Genomic DNA, 18,002 nt, shown 5'->3' with positions numbered 1-18,002 from the left:
ATAATTCAGTAGTTTACTGATCATCTGCAATGAAAACAGCAAAACCATTTAGCTCCAAGGACCTCAGTTGTCCATTCCAGATTCACTAGTAAGTTTTTAAATAATCCAGCGGTATTACAACCAGAAAGTCACTACCGGGCAAACAGGGGTCAATCAACCAGAGAAAGATTTATGAACTGAAAATTATTACTTTATTATGCTTCAACATACAATTTGCATTCAAACAGAACAATCAGGTAAAAGTCTGGTTTGATACATGTATAAGTGCAATATGAGATAACATCCATAGAAGAGAAAGTCTATTAAAGACTGGAAATTAAACTTTTTTTACTTGGATATGGAAAGGCATTATGCTTTTCCAACAGCATACCAATTTTTACTATTGTTTTAATTGATTACAGTAAGATTACAAAAGGCTGCTTGTTCTATGACTCTTCTCACAACAAATCCCATGTTTCCAATAAATGAGTTTTCCATAAATAATATACCAGCATAGCGAGGATATCAAGGCCATATCGTGATTTTATAGACTACATGCAGCAGTTAAACAATAATACATCATCAATATTTATACTACTCCTCCCAACACTCGGATCTCAGAGATTGAAATATGGGATTGTTAAAGACTTTATTTAAACTAGAAGTTGAAAACTTAAGGTGATTTACATAAAAGGTATCATAAAATTGTAGTTTTACTTAATACCTGTCCTTGGAAATCACTTAGCAGCTGTTTAGATAAACTTTACTGTAATCTGTGTATTTGATACATTAGGGCAAAACAAAGTAAAATGGGAAACATTATTCATTTTACGTTTCTGCAATGCTGGACAAAACTGCAGAGAACAAAAATGTCATTGTGTACATATAATTTGGAACCAAAGCTTTAAACTAATTATTTACCATTTAGAAGTCCAAAATTCAAGAACAACAAAGGGATTTTTTCAATTTATGCTGTAAGTGAGGTCATGCCTTTTTTAATAACACTGTAAATTGATTCTATCCCAAGCAGTTTTTACACTGAACATTGTTTTGCTGGCCATCATACACAATATCATGAAGCCTAGAGATGTTGTAGAAGCAGCTGGTGTGCAGCAAAGAGCAAATCCACCAAATGCAGATGGACTAAAGGAGTTATTTCTAGTGTTCCCTAAAACATGGAAGTGCACAGTGAGTGGTGTTGGGGACAGGCATGGGAAGGGAGTGAAGTGCTACCTTGAAGGTGGAGTTACAAATAGGCGCCGACTAAACATGGAAAAGTCCCCATTATATGTCAGAGCCCATTTCGGCACACTGCTTATCAGATATATGAGAGGCTAGGGACTCAATGATGTCGAGCAGCAGCGGCTGGCTGAGAGACCTCAGGTTGGGTAGCTTGGACACCTTAGAAGGCAAAAAAATAAAAGTAAAATGAAAAAGGGGAAAAACAAAACTGAAGAAAAAGCAAAGGGGAAAACAACTGCATCCACATACTGTAAAGGACATAAGTTCCTTGTTACAAGTGCTTAATGCTGAATTATTCATGGAAACTAGTGAAAAAGTACACCTCTATTTATGCAATAAATGGTGCCTGTTCTAATCACTGCAGTACTTTCCAATATACTTGCATTCTTGGTAGCTCTTTACCATTTGCTTTATTCTGTACACAGGAATGATAGTCTTGCATAAGAAAATCTCCATTCACAAAATTTTAATTTCCGACTTTAAAAAGTTGTCTGTAGGAATTAAAGAAAACTTAATGAATGGCAGGGGACAGCTGAAATCCAGCTGGCTAACACTACATTTCCAACCATGCCTTCTTTCTGCCATTCGAAAGGCTAATTTTGCCTAATTTGAAATACCTAGGGAAGAACAAAGTACAGGGCCTACAGAACGTAACATGATTCACCCCCCTATGTAGGCCACTGAAAGGGATTGCCAAAGTACGTGAATGGAGATACAGGTAACAGAAAGTAACCACATGAACTTAACAAGCTGTTACATTCTGGTAAACTTACTAAAACAAATCTACTCCTTTAAAAGCCTTATAAATCCACAATCTGAAACCAAATCCTTGCAAAGGTCAGAATAGTGCAATATACAGAGTATCATCGACCAGGTGGAACATTGCATGCCTCAGGCATTAAACAGCTGCAATGGGTATTCAGAAACACCGAAAAAACAAATACCGTACACAATGGTTAAACTGCAAAATTCGGTCGCTGTTTATCTGGAGTGAAGATGGAGCTTGATACGGCTACTTTTGCGTATTCTGAGTACCCTACTGGCTGTATTAAGTTGCAGGGCTCTAAAGTAGCTCAAGGCTAAATTGAGAGCGCGGAACAAGAGACTCCAGAACTGGACTTGGGCCAACATTCCACTGGGTCCTACCAGCTGGCCCATGTGCGCTCAGTCAAAGAGCTAGGTCAGCCCAGATGGAGAGGGCAGCAGACAGCCAGTGCACCAGAGAGGAGGCAACCCACCTTGATGAACTGATGCACTATAATGTGAAGGCAATGCTTCTTCATGTCCAGAGCTTGTGTCTTATCTGCAGCCTCCAGAATCTAAAACATTAATAAAAAGCAAAGACAGGATTAGAAAACAATGTTTACAGTGAAATGTGAAGTATCTTCATTGTGCCTACTTTAACTATGTATTTAATTTTGGACATAGATAAAGAAGCTGGTTTAAGCAGAAAATTGAGTTGCTTCGTTTTAAACTTTGAGTTTTAATGGTTGGTAATGCCAATATATTTTTTTGACTGCAATCCTAAACATTTACTTAATGCTGTATGTGGCGGGATGTTTTATAATGAGGAGCAAGATACCTGTAGAACATTTTCCACTGTAACATTCATTTCCAGGTTCTGTTTACAGTAAGCTTGTAACCTGTTATTAGAGAAGCCATAATAATATGGAGCAGCAAACAAGTAACTGTAATTGTTGTTAAGGAAATTAGGATACTTTCAGAACTAGTGGTCTCTTACAGAAAGCATCATTAGTATACACAATTCTATGTCTTACATTACATTATTACTACATCCCTATGCGTGCACAGTGTGTATTTTAGTGTAATATTACCACACCATGCGAGTTTGAATCAGACACCTCGAAATCCCCCAAGGGTAGTTTCCCATAACTTGCCCAGACCCGCAGGATCACACTTTTAGTACTTTTCCATGACAGTGTTAGCCTTGCCACCGCCCCTCATAACCACCTGAGCTTCAACCCTTTTCAGTTCCCAGGATTTAACACAGCCATTCATTAAATAGCCGCACAATACACATTAAAACTTGAACAGCTCCCACCAACAATGTTAGGAATACAAATCTTCACACAGGCTGACAAACAAAACTCTGCACTTTCCCTTTCTCTCCCGATAAACCTTTTCTGGTTTCAATGACACATGCGCACACTGTAAATCTGATCAGGTATGAAGGAGTCGGTGATTAAAGCTGACGTTCACAGCACAGAGAGGATACAGCGAGTCTTCGGGAGGCATGTTGACATCTCCGTAGTAAATGTACCGCAACATGGATTCAAAGGCCTGCTTGCTGGGCACCATTTCACCAATGGAAATGTTCACCTGACCGTCCTCTGGCATGAAAGAGCGAAACATTGCTTCAAAGTAACTGTAAGGAGATAATCAGATAATTCAAATCAGGAATATATAGCACTCTTTTTCAGTTCTACAAGGAAAAACAGAAGTGAGAGAAAACATACATATCAAAATGAAACTTAAGCAGATTCATGCAAATGCTAAAATCTCCTAGGAAATTAAAGCTTACATTTAAGATTTGTTCTATACTTGTTTTATACAATGCGTAAAGCACATCCAGTTTTAAGCATCTTAAACAAGAAAATTAGGGCATCAGTCACGAAAGGATAAGACTGTACCTGGACCGGGCAGCTAGGATAGCCTTGTGGGCTGGCCGGGGGTGTCCATCCAGCAAGAGAGTGATGTCACAGAACTCCAGCCCTGCTCCCTCCAGATAGGCCTTCATATCCTGAACCAGAGACGTTCCTGCAAGACAATGCGGAGCGCGTTGCAGTCAATCTTTCCTACCGCTAGATACCATAAATAAAAACACTGAAGACTTAAGATATTTGAACACTAGAAAAGCTACCAAAAAATCTTCTGACAAAAGGAAACTGACAACCATTTAAAAACAATTTGAAAGCACAGGTTTGGTTGTCTTTAAATCTGAAAAGCTAATATAAATATGAGCCAATTGTGGTCAGCTAGGCCATATGGAGGTGCACAGTACTTACCTATATCAACAGGCTGGTCTGAGTATACCCTGGGAGGAGGCTGCTGCTTCCTGCGGACTATCTCCACAATCAGGGGGGTGGAGAGGTGCTCAAATTCTTTGGTCATTATCACTTGGTTAAAGTGTGTCTCCTTCACAACAAAGTTAAGGCAGTGCTCCTAGAATTAAAACGACAAATGGAAAAAACAAGTCGGGTCATTAAAAAGACTCTGCAAGGACAGACACGGAAATATAAGAAGGCATAGGGACAGTTGTATATACCTGCCGAAGAAACCAAGGGTATTGCTACAAGATTAATAGATCATAAAAGTAAAAATGTGCTTGTTGCATATAGTGCATTTGTTCAATAAAAGAATCAGAGCATTTCAGGCAACGCAGGACATGTCACACTACTAGTTTGTTTTGAAAATTCACATTGTACAAATTAACCATCTTCAATTTATTTTTGGTAGCTGATCAAGGGTTCTGAGAAAAACAATGACAAAAATACTTCCATTTTACTTATGTTTAAAAAATCAGCATGTAACATCACAAAAAATGTGTTATTATCCATAAATCTTGACTTTTACATGTCTTATTTAATGTGCTACCCACAGCAGACAAAGACATTTTGCAATGGCTACCTTGAGCTGGTCCAGCTGCAGTTTGTTGGCATTTTCACACACTATGAGAACGTTTTGCAAATCGACTGAAGCTTCAATGTACTGCACGCACAGCTGCTCTAGACGGGACAACTTGAAACTCAGGGCAAGTTTATAGACATCCATAATCAGGAGAACATCCTGGACATGACCTGCACAAAAGACAGCAGGAAGGGCACTTGACATTACCACACCATTTGACTTGACACAGAAACCTCCTCAGCTTCACAGAAAAAGAGAAACACAGTTGTCTGTGGACAAGTGGTTATAAAAGTTAATCTGGTTGCCTCCTAAAATAAAAAGTTGCAGAGATAAAATTTCATAAATGAGCTATACATTTTTTGGTAACCTTAAGAAAAAGTACCATCTGCCAAGGAAATATTGACAATGCAATCTGTTGCCCATAATGTCACTTATTCATGTTCATGCACAAAACCTTTGTATGCAAGCAGCAGTATTCTGGGGTTTGAATCCTTGTTATTTACCTTTGCGAGGGTATTTGATTTTGTCTGTGTACAGGAACTGCATGAGCACCTCAAAGGGCTGGGCTTCAGCCTCACGGATGGTGACCTCCAGCAGGGGCTGTGAATAGGAAGTCCTCGTGCTGCCTCCTGATGTCTCCTTCTGGCAGCCAGAAACAGTCTCTTCCTCTGCATTCTCATGCTTACACTTCTACACAGGGCACCCAAGGAGACGAATCAGTCACTGAGGCTAAAAATGTTATAACTGCACATCTATCGATTATCCGACACAAATACTCTTAGGGGGTTAAATTTATTACCCTTTCACTCTGTGTGACTGTTTCCACACCATACAAGGTCTTCATTGGAACAAATTCAGTGATAACCCATTGATTATCAATCAATATGGCACCAATCTTACAAAACTATTAAAATGCAGACTGGTGAATATATCATCCACATTCATCTACTTTTCCGGAACACCAGAAAAAGCAACTTGAACCAGCCATGCAAAATAATTTTGTATGGGCTACTTAAGAAAATGACACATTGTAAGTGTAGATGGCATGGCGCATAATGACCTGCTTCAATCTGTCCCGTGCTTGAGCAATCTTCTTCCTCAGCCACCTGCATCTGGCAGTGACAATCGCAATGTGACCTTTCACTCGCTCCTCCTTCTGTACGTGATGAGAATAAGAGAGCCGAGGCACAGAGAGGGGAAGTGCTCATGTTATACTGTGATAAGATGGATTTCATGATATCTCATTCAGTTCTTAGATTTTTCTTAACATTAGACGGCAGATATGAACACAATTCTTTAAAAAAAAAACTTAAATCCATGGGTTTTATTTAAACTATTTTTAATATGTATTAAAATGCGATAACATATAAAGGACTTGCACTCCAGTTGTAGTTTATTTACATTTGTACCTTAAGTTCAAGTGCAACTCAAGTTTTGGTATATAAAAAAGAAGATCGATAATTTTGATAGCCTTAGTGGAATGAGAGAATAAAAATCATTCTCACCTCACCAAGTATAAACTCCACATCACAGAACTGCCGGTTTTCCCAAAGCTTGCCATAGTCTTCATGTAAAGTGCATTTTGGATAGCAGGAAAACTGGAATAAATGGATAATGCACCATTTCTGGATGAGCTAGATGAACTCATTATTCAGAAATATTTAATTGGCATACAAACAGTACAGGGGTGTTTGCTGATAAAATGTCTGGATACAGTGAAGTACACAAATGGAATTATGCAATATAATGAGAAAAGACTAAAGGGCATTTAGAAGCAGTGCCTGTGTGAGTTGAAAAAACTAACACTGAGCAGAAAACTAGTAACAACCATTTATATATAGACATATAGTATAGTTGTTCAGGTGGGTAGCTGCGTCAGCATGCGTAGGCTGCAAAGGAACAAGTAATAGGTTTATTCCATGCTGAAAAAAAGGTCATGGAGCCATGGTGCTCAAGAAGGCTCCACGGCCAAAACGTTGTGTTTTCTTTCTTCTTTTTTTCAGCATGGAATAAACCTATTACTTGTTCCTATATAGTATAGTTGGCAAAGAACATTTTTTTTATTTCTGGTTCTAAGGCATTCTAAGATTTCTTGCGTATAGTATAATTGAAAGCTGCATATTATCCTGTCAGGGTGTATAACACTGCCCTAGGCTAGGAATGTTAGCCCTTCATCTGCTTGTCTATGGACAGCATGTTGCACTATTGTACTTTTTGGACACTCAATCTGTATATACCTATGCACATTTTGCACATATTTTATTGTTTTACAGTGACTGAACATATTTTCCACACACCTAACTATGTATTTATTTTATATTTATTTTGTATTACTGTACATATTTTAATTTTTCATCTATTCTGATGTCTGTTTTTGCTTGTCTTGGGCTGGGCTGCTGCAACACCTCAATAAAGTCTTATCTATCTCTCCGGAATCATTGTAGAAAAGACCAACCAGGTAATTTTAGGAATTTACGGGAATGTCCTATGTTGACAGGCTGAAGTTTGTATTAATCTTCAATAGAGAGGAAGATGGGAGATCCAAGAACTCAAAATCCGATCCAAGGTCACAGACAAAGCCAATGCAGTGGGTTTCTTCAGAAGGAAGAGCACTTCTTTATGCAAAGGATAGCGGGAGCATGGAACAAGCTTCCCGGCCATAAGTAGAAAGGACCAGCTGGGTGAGGACCTAGGAATAGCTAAACTACCAAACAGGCTGAATGGGCTCCCGATACTGTATGTACCCGTTCTCATTACATTCTCATTACCTGAAATCTGTACATCTCCCCACTCCTCACATTATTGTCCACTGTCCCTCCGAAGATGTACATGGCATCAGAGATCACAGCCGCTGCGTGAAACAGCCTCCCGCTCGGCATCTAGAGACACAAACAGATTCTCAAACAGGAAGGAAACTATTTGTCTGCAACAGCAAGTTCAACTGTAGAAAACGATGAGAGATCGCAGTGGGCAGGGGTCCATCTGTGAGGACCTTCCAGGCTGGAACGAAACTAATCCCATTTTATTTCTTGTCTTACTATTTCTTAAGTTAGATTTTTTTAAAAACAAAAAACCCCGAAAACATACTTATCATACTTCTTCTTTCCCGAAAGTGACTGATGGAATGAAGATTAGTTTAACACAGGAAAAACATTAATATTCATGTCAATATTTATGTTTTACATAGTAATGCCAGTGAACTGTATCTAACTTTTGACCGTTTCAAAAATCACATATCCCATGGTCCCGAAAAAAAACTTCTAAAACTGCTAAGGCTGATCTGATCAAAGGAACCCAAATCTCTGTCTGCACCCAGGATCCCTTGAGAAAAATTATAACTGGGTTGGAACTTCAGCACACAGATATTTCTTCCACTTCGAGGAATATTTCACCAAAAGTTAAAAAAAATAACTAAAATACAGATCTGCTGCCTGCCACTGTGAAACAGAAGTTGTACTTTTCCGGAACTGCCAGGGAGGGCAGGCAGTGGTTTATTTCATAAACAAAACCTAAAACCTTAAGCTTTAATATCTAATAAATGAAATCTAAGCGCAGGTTTCAAATGATCTACTACTTCAAAAAACGAAAACCTGTAAATTTGCTGGGAACATTTCAGTTTCTTTTTATTTTAATAAGGAAATTATTTTTATTCAGAAAAATAAAACCTTTTTCGTCATGTAGTACCGAGCTCTCCTCTTTAAAATGTAAATTGCGCCATTTTTTTTAATGAAACGATAAAGTGAGAAAACACGAGATTCATTCATGTTGACACAGTTATTTATGAAAGTTATTTTACCAGGATAAACCCTTGAGATGAAGTCATCTCGTTGTCAAGGGGGTCCTGGAAGGCAGAAAGCAGCTGTGCTTAAAATACAAAAACACATCAAAAACAATCCGGGAGGGGGAGGCAAAATGTTAATATTTAAAACGAAACACTGTTGTGATCTCAGAATGTCTGGATCAACGCATATGGAGATTGGGCTACACCATTAACGTTCTTTTCCAGATCCATTCAATATAAATTCACACTGCTGTTTGTCTTCTATCAGGAAGGTTCAGGCAGCTAGCAAATTCTGCACTTACAACATCCTAAAAGGACAGATAGTGTTGTGAATAAACAGTCATGCATTTGTCCCCTTTCAGAACAATTAGACAGGACCCAAATAATTTTACGTTACACATATTATAGCTACCCTCACAGCTGAGCTATGAGAAACAAAGTTCATTACTAATGGATTAGAAGAGGGAGAAACACTAAAATCAAAATGCATAATCCCTGCAGCTACATAAATGCCAGAAAACACTTCAATAGAGAAGGACAGCTATTTTCCTAGGGCTTGGTAATACCTCTCACAATGTCTTCGTAGCACTGCGTTCGCAAAAATCACAAAACCCAGCAGAAAGTTAAATGATAAGTTAAATGATTTTGGAAACATTTAACTGCAGAGCGCAGGTCTTGCAGCAAACGCAATGATGCGTTTTAGTTTTCCACGTGGCTTTTGAAACAAAGGCTGTACTTGTCTCAGCATCAGTATGATTTGCCAGAGATACGCCGCAGCAAACAGATAATTTAGTATACTCAAAATAAAGAGGGGGACTGTGTTGCCATAAAAAAAAGACTTCATAAGATAAGATCAGTTTATTAGCCATATACAATTTCTTGCATTCAGAATTTGTCTTTTCGCATACCCCAGCTTGCTCTCCATGAGACACAGACAAGGAGAGAGAAGCCTGGGGTCAGAGCACAGGGTCAGCCATTTATACAGCGCCCCTGGAGCAGCTGGGGTTAAGGGCCTTGCTCAGGGGCCCAACGGAGCAGGATAAGAGATCATTTTGGGAAAGCAAGAGGCCATCTCTGCAAGAGAGGAGTGCGGCGCCTGCAGTGCGAGGCTCTCGCCCTGCGCTTCATACCTCACTGTCAGAGCTGGGCTGGACGACCTCCCAGGTCTGGGAGTCCACATCGTAGCAGTGCAGCTCGTTGGGCAGGGTGTTATCGGCAGCCCCCCCGAAAACGTACAAGTGCCGATCAAAAGCCACCATAGTGTGTCCATAGCGCCGCTGTGGGGGCGGCGGGGAACCCCGAAGCAGATGCTCTGTGGGGATGCGGGTCCACCTGCAGGGGAGAGATCAAAAAGAAAATCTGTCCTCTTAATGAAATTATTCCCGCCTCATAATATATGACACAGCACAACCAGTTACTCTCACTTCCCATGATCTGCTTGCCAGAACAATGACAAAGTGACACATGTCATGCAACACTAGTATGAAGAATGTACACGGTCATTCTGCCCATACTGGAACTACAGAACACAGACTAGTACACATACTGTAAAAACACTAAAAATCTACAAGACCGACACGGCATTTAAAGCTTACTGTATAATCACATGAGAACAATTAAAGATACATTTTTCACAAAATCTTCTGTATCAGCTGTACAAAGGAAAAACTGACTTGTCACCAGTAGGTAAAGAAGCACTGGAAATGTCAGAGGTAAGATGATTTTTTGCTCAACGAAAAGAATGAATAATGAACACTGAATGTTAAAAGATATTTAGGTAGCTTCTTTAAGGTCAATACTTATGCTTATTGAGGATTTCTGACTCACACTTTGTCCTTGAATTCAAACTGAAACAGGTTGTTAGTGATCTTCGCTCCGCTCTGCCCAGAGAACACGAACATCTTGTCCCGGCACACTGCCACAGGAAAGTTGCAGCATGAGGGGGGAATCTCTCCACTCTGCTCGATCTGGAAAAACAAAGACAAAGTGTTTTATATGTTACAGTAGACTTTTTTGCCATGTTGAAACCTTTTCACAGAATACCTGTTTATGCAAGAAATTTCAAGAAAGAGCAAGTCTGGACCCTTTTGCTCATAAATCAACAGCAAGAACAAGAACTAAATCCTGTGCACTGACTGGCAGAGGACAAAAATGACAGTGACTTAAAACACTTTGACAACAGGACTGTCCCTTGGTTCCATGTGAAGAAAAGCTTCAGAATTATTTTTCCCTCAGACAGACAAGGAATTGCTTGAACTAATTAAAAGAGCACTTCTGCACATCTATTTAAGAAAGAGATTACAAAAAAGTTTACAAAATCTTTAATGGAGTCAAGAGAGTCAATAGAATGAGCAGTTTTATTGTTTCCTCTTTAATTGCTGGCATTTTACCGTAATGAACATAATCTACACTTTCACTTTTTTATTTTTGTTCACATTTTTGGACTAAAATAGCACTTTATGTCAAACAAACCTCTTCCCAGCATGCTTGCTCACGGTCCTGAAGGCTGATCGTCCACATGTCACTTAGCCTGGAGTATTACAAGAAATAAATTAATTAGGGTATGCCTTAAAAAAACAAAAATATTATGAACAGAATTATCGTGAATGGTCTAAGACAGGATGAAAATTATTTACCTTGCATTACCATCATACCCAGCAAAAATCCAGAGTTTATCACTGTACACTGTTGCTCCGTGAGCTGATCTGGCAACAGGCAACCTGCAGAAAGGAAACCAGAGAGGTGATACTGTTTCAGAAACACAAAAGAATTGTGCTCTCTTCAGCTTCTATGCAAGGAAAAATAAAAATGCATGACTAGTTTACTTTCTTAAATAAATGTATGAAAACCCGATTGCTTTTCTCTCTTATGAAGATGATTTTTTGATCTGGCCAAGAATTACATGCCTCATTAAAGGTAACAATTACTTAATTCTTGTATCTAACTCTGAATGCCTTAATGCTATGCTGATGTAAAGAAAAAAAGATGGCTTTGAGAAAACACACATCAACAGAACAATGATTGATAACACTGCATGGAAAAATACATTCACTAGGAATAACAACATTCAAGAATTAAGTGTGTGAAATATTTCCAGAGTGTTTTCATCACAATTCGGCTTAACCCGCCTGGCTGAGGGCTGACCTCCTGGCCACCAGGAAGCTGGAACCCCTTGCAGAGTGAGGAGTAGGGCCCCAAGGGGCAGCAACACAGGTGAAGATGCAGTAGAGAGGGGATGTAAAAACTTATGCAAAGGAGAGAAACAGGTTACATCTAATAGTTATAGTCTTTATGAGAGAAAATGATGTCAGGTTTGACTACAAATGATGTACAGCTGAGGTTGACAGACCTTCGATGTTGTCTTCCCTCCCAAACGCTCATTTTGAGCTCCATTTATAACAGTTTTGAACTGATGTAGTACTGTACCTTCCCTCTACCTTCCATTCCGTCCACTGGCCTGTAGCAAACTTGTACTCAAAAAGATCATTTTTATTCTTCAGGTTGGAGTTGGAGTAGATGTCCCCAGTGTAGCCACCTGGAAATTTGAGACCGTATGGTTATGCCTCACCAGTACCAGAAGAACAGGCAAATACGTTTATTAATAACACAGCCATGTGACATGGACAGGCTTTTTAACAACCATAATAATGAAACAAACATCCATCTTCTAACTGCTTCTAATAATGCTGGCAAGCAGGCGCAAGGCAGGGGACACCCTGGACACAGACATCGCAGGACAGAAAGACACTCACACTTGGGGCCAGTTTCCTCAGAAGCTAATTAGCCTACCAGTATGTTGCTGGATTGTGGAAGGAAACCCACACAAACATGGGAGAGAACATACAAACGTCATGCAGACAGCCCCCCAGGTCCATAACTGAACTCACTGCACCACTAAATCCCCCATGAAACACATATTTTGCCTTAATTATGCCTTGTCAATACTGCATCATGAACATATAAACTGTGATAGAGGGGTAAGCTGTCTCACCAAAAACAAACATGCTGCTTCCATGTACTACAGCTGAATGGTGATATCTGGGCGCAGGGGGTGAACCAGTCGTAAAAGCCCTGACAAGAAGAAGAAAAACAAATGACCAAACCGAGATGCAGACCCAAAAGCCACTTTCAAATAAAATGGGTCTTAAAAGTTCATCGTGGAGGGGAAAAAAAGTTATCTGTTGACATAAATCTCTCTCCTCCCCACTGACAGCTGATGTGTGGTGAGCGTTTTGCTGCACTATGGCTGCCGTCACATCATGCAGGTGGGGCTGCACACCGGTGGTGGTAGTGGGATTCCCCATCACCTGTAAAGCGCTTTGAATGGAGTGTCCAGAAAAGCACTATATAAGTGTAAGCAATTATTATTATCATTATAAATGGTGTATAAACGTATTCTCCTGGAATAGAGAAGCGGGGATTACCTGCACCAGGAGCAGTCCTTGACATCAAACCGCAACAGATCATTCAGCATGTTCTTCCTGTTGGGAACGAAGAAAAATGTTTATACTTGCTTTCACCCAAGTCGCATGCCAAAATTACGACACGTTAAATATCACCCACCCATTGTCTCCTCCGAACACGTAAATTGCATCCTTGTAGGCCACAACTGTGTGCTTACTGCGCCTGTCAAAATTCAGAAGCGAAAGCCCGAATTATTACACGGTCCTGTACTCAGTTGAGAAGCGGTGCAGCATTGCAGTAAAATGTAGTTAAGAAAACTGATAAGCGCTTTGAATATACTTTAAAAATCTTACAGCACTGTACGTTCAAATACACCCCTGACATCATAATGCACACCCACCTGAACTATCATAATGCACATATCAAAATCCGTGTAAAACAAGACTCGCGAAGCTTTAGTAAATCACATGCACATGACGGTTTTGCAGTTCAAAAGCAAATCTCCATACTTTTTTTTTTTACGAACATCTCTCTGAAACAAGCCTACTGAGGTCTGCGTGAGAGTGCAACCACGCCGTTAGATATTTAGTAAGATCTGCACCTACAGGATTTACAGAAAGGTGTATTTTGTTTTACCTAGCACCCACAAATTCATCACAGGGTGGGAGTCTCCTCCAGCGGTGGACGGTCTCAATCGGCCCAAAGTTCAGGGTCAGGTATTCGACACTGTCCGAGCAGCTGTGGTCAAAATCAACACTCGGGGCGACTTTAGACTTGCAAGACATTGTTCCCGGAAACCATGACATTCAACCGCCGCATAACACGACACGGTCAGTCAATGAAACCCCAGTATTAAAGACGGATTTACTGTCGTGCTAGCGAACGTCCCTTCATAAACGTAGTTTTAGGGACACACGTCTACGAGACACAGTGGTTTCTGCGATGCACCACTGCACCAAAAAAGCAACAAAAAAAATTAAAGCTGATTTTAAGTAGAAAATCAAGACGAATGTAGCTTGTTTGACTGGTAAAAGTAAAAACAAAAACGAAGCAAGTCCTTCGGAACAATGTAGCAAACGCTACATTATTTTACTGGAAAAAACGTTACAAATGTAGCAGAAAAGAAAAAACACGCAACACACACCAAATAAACAGCCATTACACTACCACGCCACACCCCTTGCGAAAGAGAGATCCCTGGGTATTGTAGTTTATGTGTCTCAAGTTCCATTTGCAATTGGTGCGTAGACTAAACAATAAACGACAACAAACCCCAGAAATCAATTCGGTTAGCTGGCAAAGTCCAATGCACACTGGGAGCAAGCCGAAGGCGGAGAAGGCATGTAATTGTCATTGATAAACTTCAAGTAGCATCTTACCTGTTACTTTTGCAGGGAAGATGCTACTTGAAGAGCTTAATGTATTAGGTTGCTTTCGTTTAATGATCGAACGCTGAATACATAAACATCAAATCTGGTTGATACGTAGAAAAGTAAAATAACTCCCATCTGTAAAATACTGTTTTTTCAGAAACGTATCCACCATTTTCAGTGTGATGTGTTTAAAATTAAATTTAGACTATGAATTATTTGTTTCTCTGAAGAATTGCTATTTGCATTGAAGGCAAATAGATGGCAAACAGATAAAAGCTGTAGAGTAATTTTAAGGTCATCTTTTAAAAATCAACTCTCTTCCAATATCAGTCACTGTTACTGACGATTGATAGGAAAGATCATTGTGAGCCTCTTGTTATACTCATAATTTTGTTACAAGTACTTATTCCCGCTAAAAGATAAGTACACTCTTATTGCACAGACGGTATAAACAGGCAGAGCAAATCAAGTACTCAAAAGAAAAAAATGAAAATATGTGAAAGCACCATTCAAATATGAATAATCCCTTTACACTTTTTGATTATTCTAAGGCATTACACCGCATGGTTGTTTTGTTATTCAGGATGGTAAATACTTTTTTTTTTGCAAATATGTTTATAGTGTTACCGATCTGTGAGTTTTTTGCTGTCATGCTTTTGCTTTTTTTATTGTCATGCATGGATCAGTGTGACAGGAGCGTAATTCTCACAGAGGAAACCTCAGAAACATGTGAGTGAAGCACAGCATTATCTTTATACTGAGTTCAAAGGGTATAGGCGATCTAGTTCTGCACATGCATAATTAGATTAGTGCTGTCTAACCAGGAAAGCACTCCCCTCACCACAGTGTGCAAAGCTGAAACAAGGCACACACATGGGAATATCAGTGGTAGAAGAGATAAAAAAACTTAAGCAGAACATGTCAAGATAGTTTTAAAAAAAAAAATTAAATAAGTATATTTACCAAAACGAAACTTGATAATAATGAATGAAAATCAGGCTGCTCAAACCATGTTTGAATGATGCAGGGGCAGAGCGGTCGGTCTTAACTGACGTTGATAAAATGTTCTGCTGTTAGGTAAACCTTACTCCCAGGGTCAGTTGTGTGGTCAATGCAATGCGAAACGATGCAGAATGAGCTCTTTGAGAGGAGAATGCTTGGACACACAGGACTGCCAAGCTAATTTTGGAGAACAGCCTAGAAGCACATTACCAAACTAGACAATCTGCACAGTAATGAATGATTAGGCTAGACAATAAGATGCCATCATGGCCATCATGAACGCCCTGTACATAGTTTTGCACGTCAAAGTGCTAGGAAGATGTGCTCAGTATGCAGAACAGTCGTCAACAACAAACCAACACCTTTAATAAACAATGACAATCTACAAGACCTCTTGACCTTTTATGTCTCAGACCCCTTACTAACTTCTTCACTTCATAGCAAATCCCAAAGTGCAAGATTAAGTAAGATTAATAATCTTAATTAAGATTAAGACTTTGGAAACAAGCTCTGAATCACCAACATATTAAAGTGGTGGTTCTGTAGGAGGTTGCTGGTTCGAATCCCACGGCCAGTAGAGGAATCATACTCCGTTGGGCCCCTGAGCAAGGCCTTTAACCCCAAGTGCTCCAGGGGTGCCGTCACAAACCGCACGCAGACATCGCTGCATTCCCACGAGCATCTGATCACTCACAAATTAACTTCGCTCACCTTTGGCTGTTTAAACTCCCACTCTGCAACTTGTCTTCGCTCACTACTGAGGTTTCTTCAGCCAAAGCTACATGTCCTATTCGCAACTTAGTCTGACCTCTCGTTGTTCTTGTGACCCCCTGGATTTCTTACCCCTTGCTCCTGATCTCCGACCTCGCTCTAGCCTCACGATTTGGATTACGTTCGCCTAAGGAATCCAGTTGTTCTTTCTCTCTCTGACTCTGCACAGGGTCTATTTTCCTACCCTTTTCCCTCGGCACACCTGACAGGCGCCGTATAAATGGCTGACCCTGCACCCTGACCCCAAGCTTCTCTCTCCCTGTCTGTGTGTCTCATGGAGAGCAAGTTAGGGTGTGCGAAAAGACAAATTCCTAATACAAGAAATTGCGTATGGCCGATAAAGTAATCGTATCTTAAGTGATCTTATATCTGCAAACAAGTATTTTGAGAGAAAATGGTTCTCACACTGAGTGATCATAGAACTTCAAATAAGATCGATGACTAGGTTAATCTTTGACCTTTCTGTGCAGAAACTAGTCAGTGCCTTTCAGCAGCTTCTGTTTCCTCATATATCATAGTGAGATAAAGTTACACTAAATAACCTCAGTTGAAAATTTGCCATTGAAGTGCAAGGCTAAAGTAATATGCCTTATAATAATTTTAGTAATAAACTTGAAAATAAAGAAAATGTAACAAAAAAACGAATGAACTCATCTAATTGTTTTAAGAAGAATGGGAATGAGTCCATGTTTAGAAATACTCTCAACAAATCTGATAAAATTCAGGAGACATTTAGATATCTAGCCTTTGGAAATTAATTATCCAGTTCCACCCCAAAGAAAATCTAATACTAAGAGAAACAGCAATTAAACACAAGTTAAATAGTTGCAAAAAAGGGCAAAAATGAAACTCCCAAAAGCCATACGAGGGAGCTAGAGACAACTTTTTCCCTGTATAACCGTTTCAATGAACATAGATAACAGACTATTATTGTGGCGGACTATACAGTGTTTTACCAGCTGTTTAAGATTGAAACCTAGAATTACGCTCTTTTGAAGGGGGGGGGGGGGAATCGAAGACATTATGAAGAACGAAATAATAGTATGAGTGCAATAAATCTTCATTGTATGAGCAGCCGATATAGTTATCCTTAAAAGTATCTGATTTCGGAAGCTTGCCTCAAAAAATTATCCACTAAGTTTTGGCTCGAAAAGCAAATGTGTGGTCTGAATGGAGACATTACAGGTCATACTGTAATAGCATACTACAATATAAAAAATATCAGGAGTACTTGGCGTCACAGTTTTTGTATCAGGTGTTACCATTAATCCAGAGGACAGCTGAGACGTTAGTCTTTTGTTTAATAGAAAGGCTTGTAATCTGAACCTTCAGCAGTAGCTATCAGTATAATCTGTAAAACACATTATACCATTTAATTCACTAATTAAACCTTTTTAATGAGTATTAGTTAATAACACAAGATCTACATGAAATGACTAACAGCCTATATGTTGACGTTTTAGACCAATTCGTTCCCCACAACTTTCTTTGAGTTTCCCTATTCTTTACTTGATCATGTTTCCTTTGCCTTGAAAACGTCTTGTGTGTGCACTGCCGTCCGTTCTCTCTTGGACATATCTGGTTTCATCTAAAACAGTGCTCATTGTTCCCTATAATGATATTTATCGCTTTTACAAAACAGTATGTCTGTTGTAATGCTCAAGCTTAGGGATTACCCAGCATTTATAAGGTGCATTTATAAGGTACTTGATTAGGAGCCCTACCAGGTCATTACCACTGCAGAGCCTGTGCTTGCTGCAGCTCACAAGCTGTTCTCTAGACTGGAGCTGAACTGATAGACA

At 39.5% G+C, this 18,002-nt stretch overlaps 1 protein-coding gene across 3 annotated transcripts; it reads right to left on the bottom strand.

The window, feature by feature from the left end:
• Positions 1–168: 168 nt before the first annotated feature.
• Positions 169–14,224, bottom strand: lztr1 (leucine zipper like post translational regulator 1). Of its 3 annotated transcripts, none has more exons than XM_088935653.1 (21): positions 13,691–14,224; positions 13,214–13,276; positions 13,075–13,131; positions 12,642–12,721; positions 12,077–12,185; positions 11,287–11,370; positions 11,123–11,180; positions 10,478–10,617; positions 9,781–9,982; positions 8,666–8,728; positions 7,638–7,748; positions 6,375–6,467; positions 5,930–6,025; positions 5,373–5,559; positions 4,870–5,039; positions 4,248–4,404; positions 3,873–3,999; positions 3,458–3,607; positions 2,804–2,909; positions 2,460–2,540; positions 169–1,380 (listed from the first exon to the last, which is right to left on the bottom strand). In XM_088935653.1, the coding sequence occupies exons 1-21, from the start codon at positions 13,858–13,860 to the stop codon at positions 1,264–1,266; spliced, it is 2,421 nt and encodes an 806-aa protein (XP_088791779.1). In that variant the 5' UTR covers positions 13,861–14,224; the 3' UTR covers positions 169–1,263. The 3 variants fall into 3 exon arrangements, with proteins under 3 accessions (XP_088791779.1, XP_088791780.1, XP_088791781.1); XM_088935654.1 differs by having other exon boundaries at positions 8,666–8,710; XM_088935655.1 differs by lacking the exon at positions 8,666–8,728.
• Positions 14,225–18,002: the final 3,778 nt, after the last annotated feature.

Source organism: Atractosteus spatula, chromosome 17 (assembly GCF_055471065.1).
Source record: "Atractosteus spatula isolate fAtrSpa1 chromosome 17, fAtrSpa1.hap1, whole genome shotgun sequence".
NCBI classification, from domain to species: domain Eukaryota; kingdom Metazoa; phylum Chordata; class Actinopteri; order Semionotiformes; family Lepisosteidae; genus Atractosteus; species Atractosteus spatula.
Note: the sequence above shows the minus strand (reverse complement) of the source record. Positions and strands in the feature narration are given on the sequence as shown.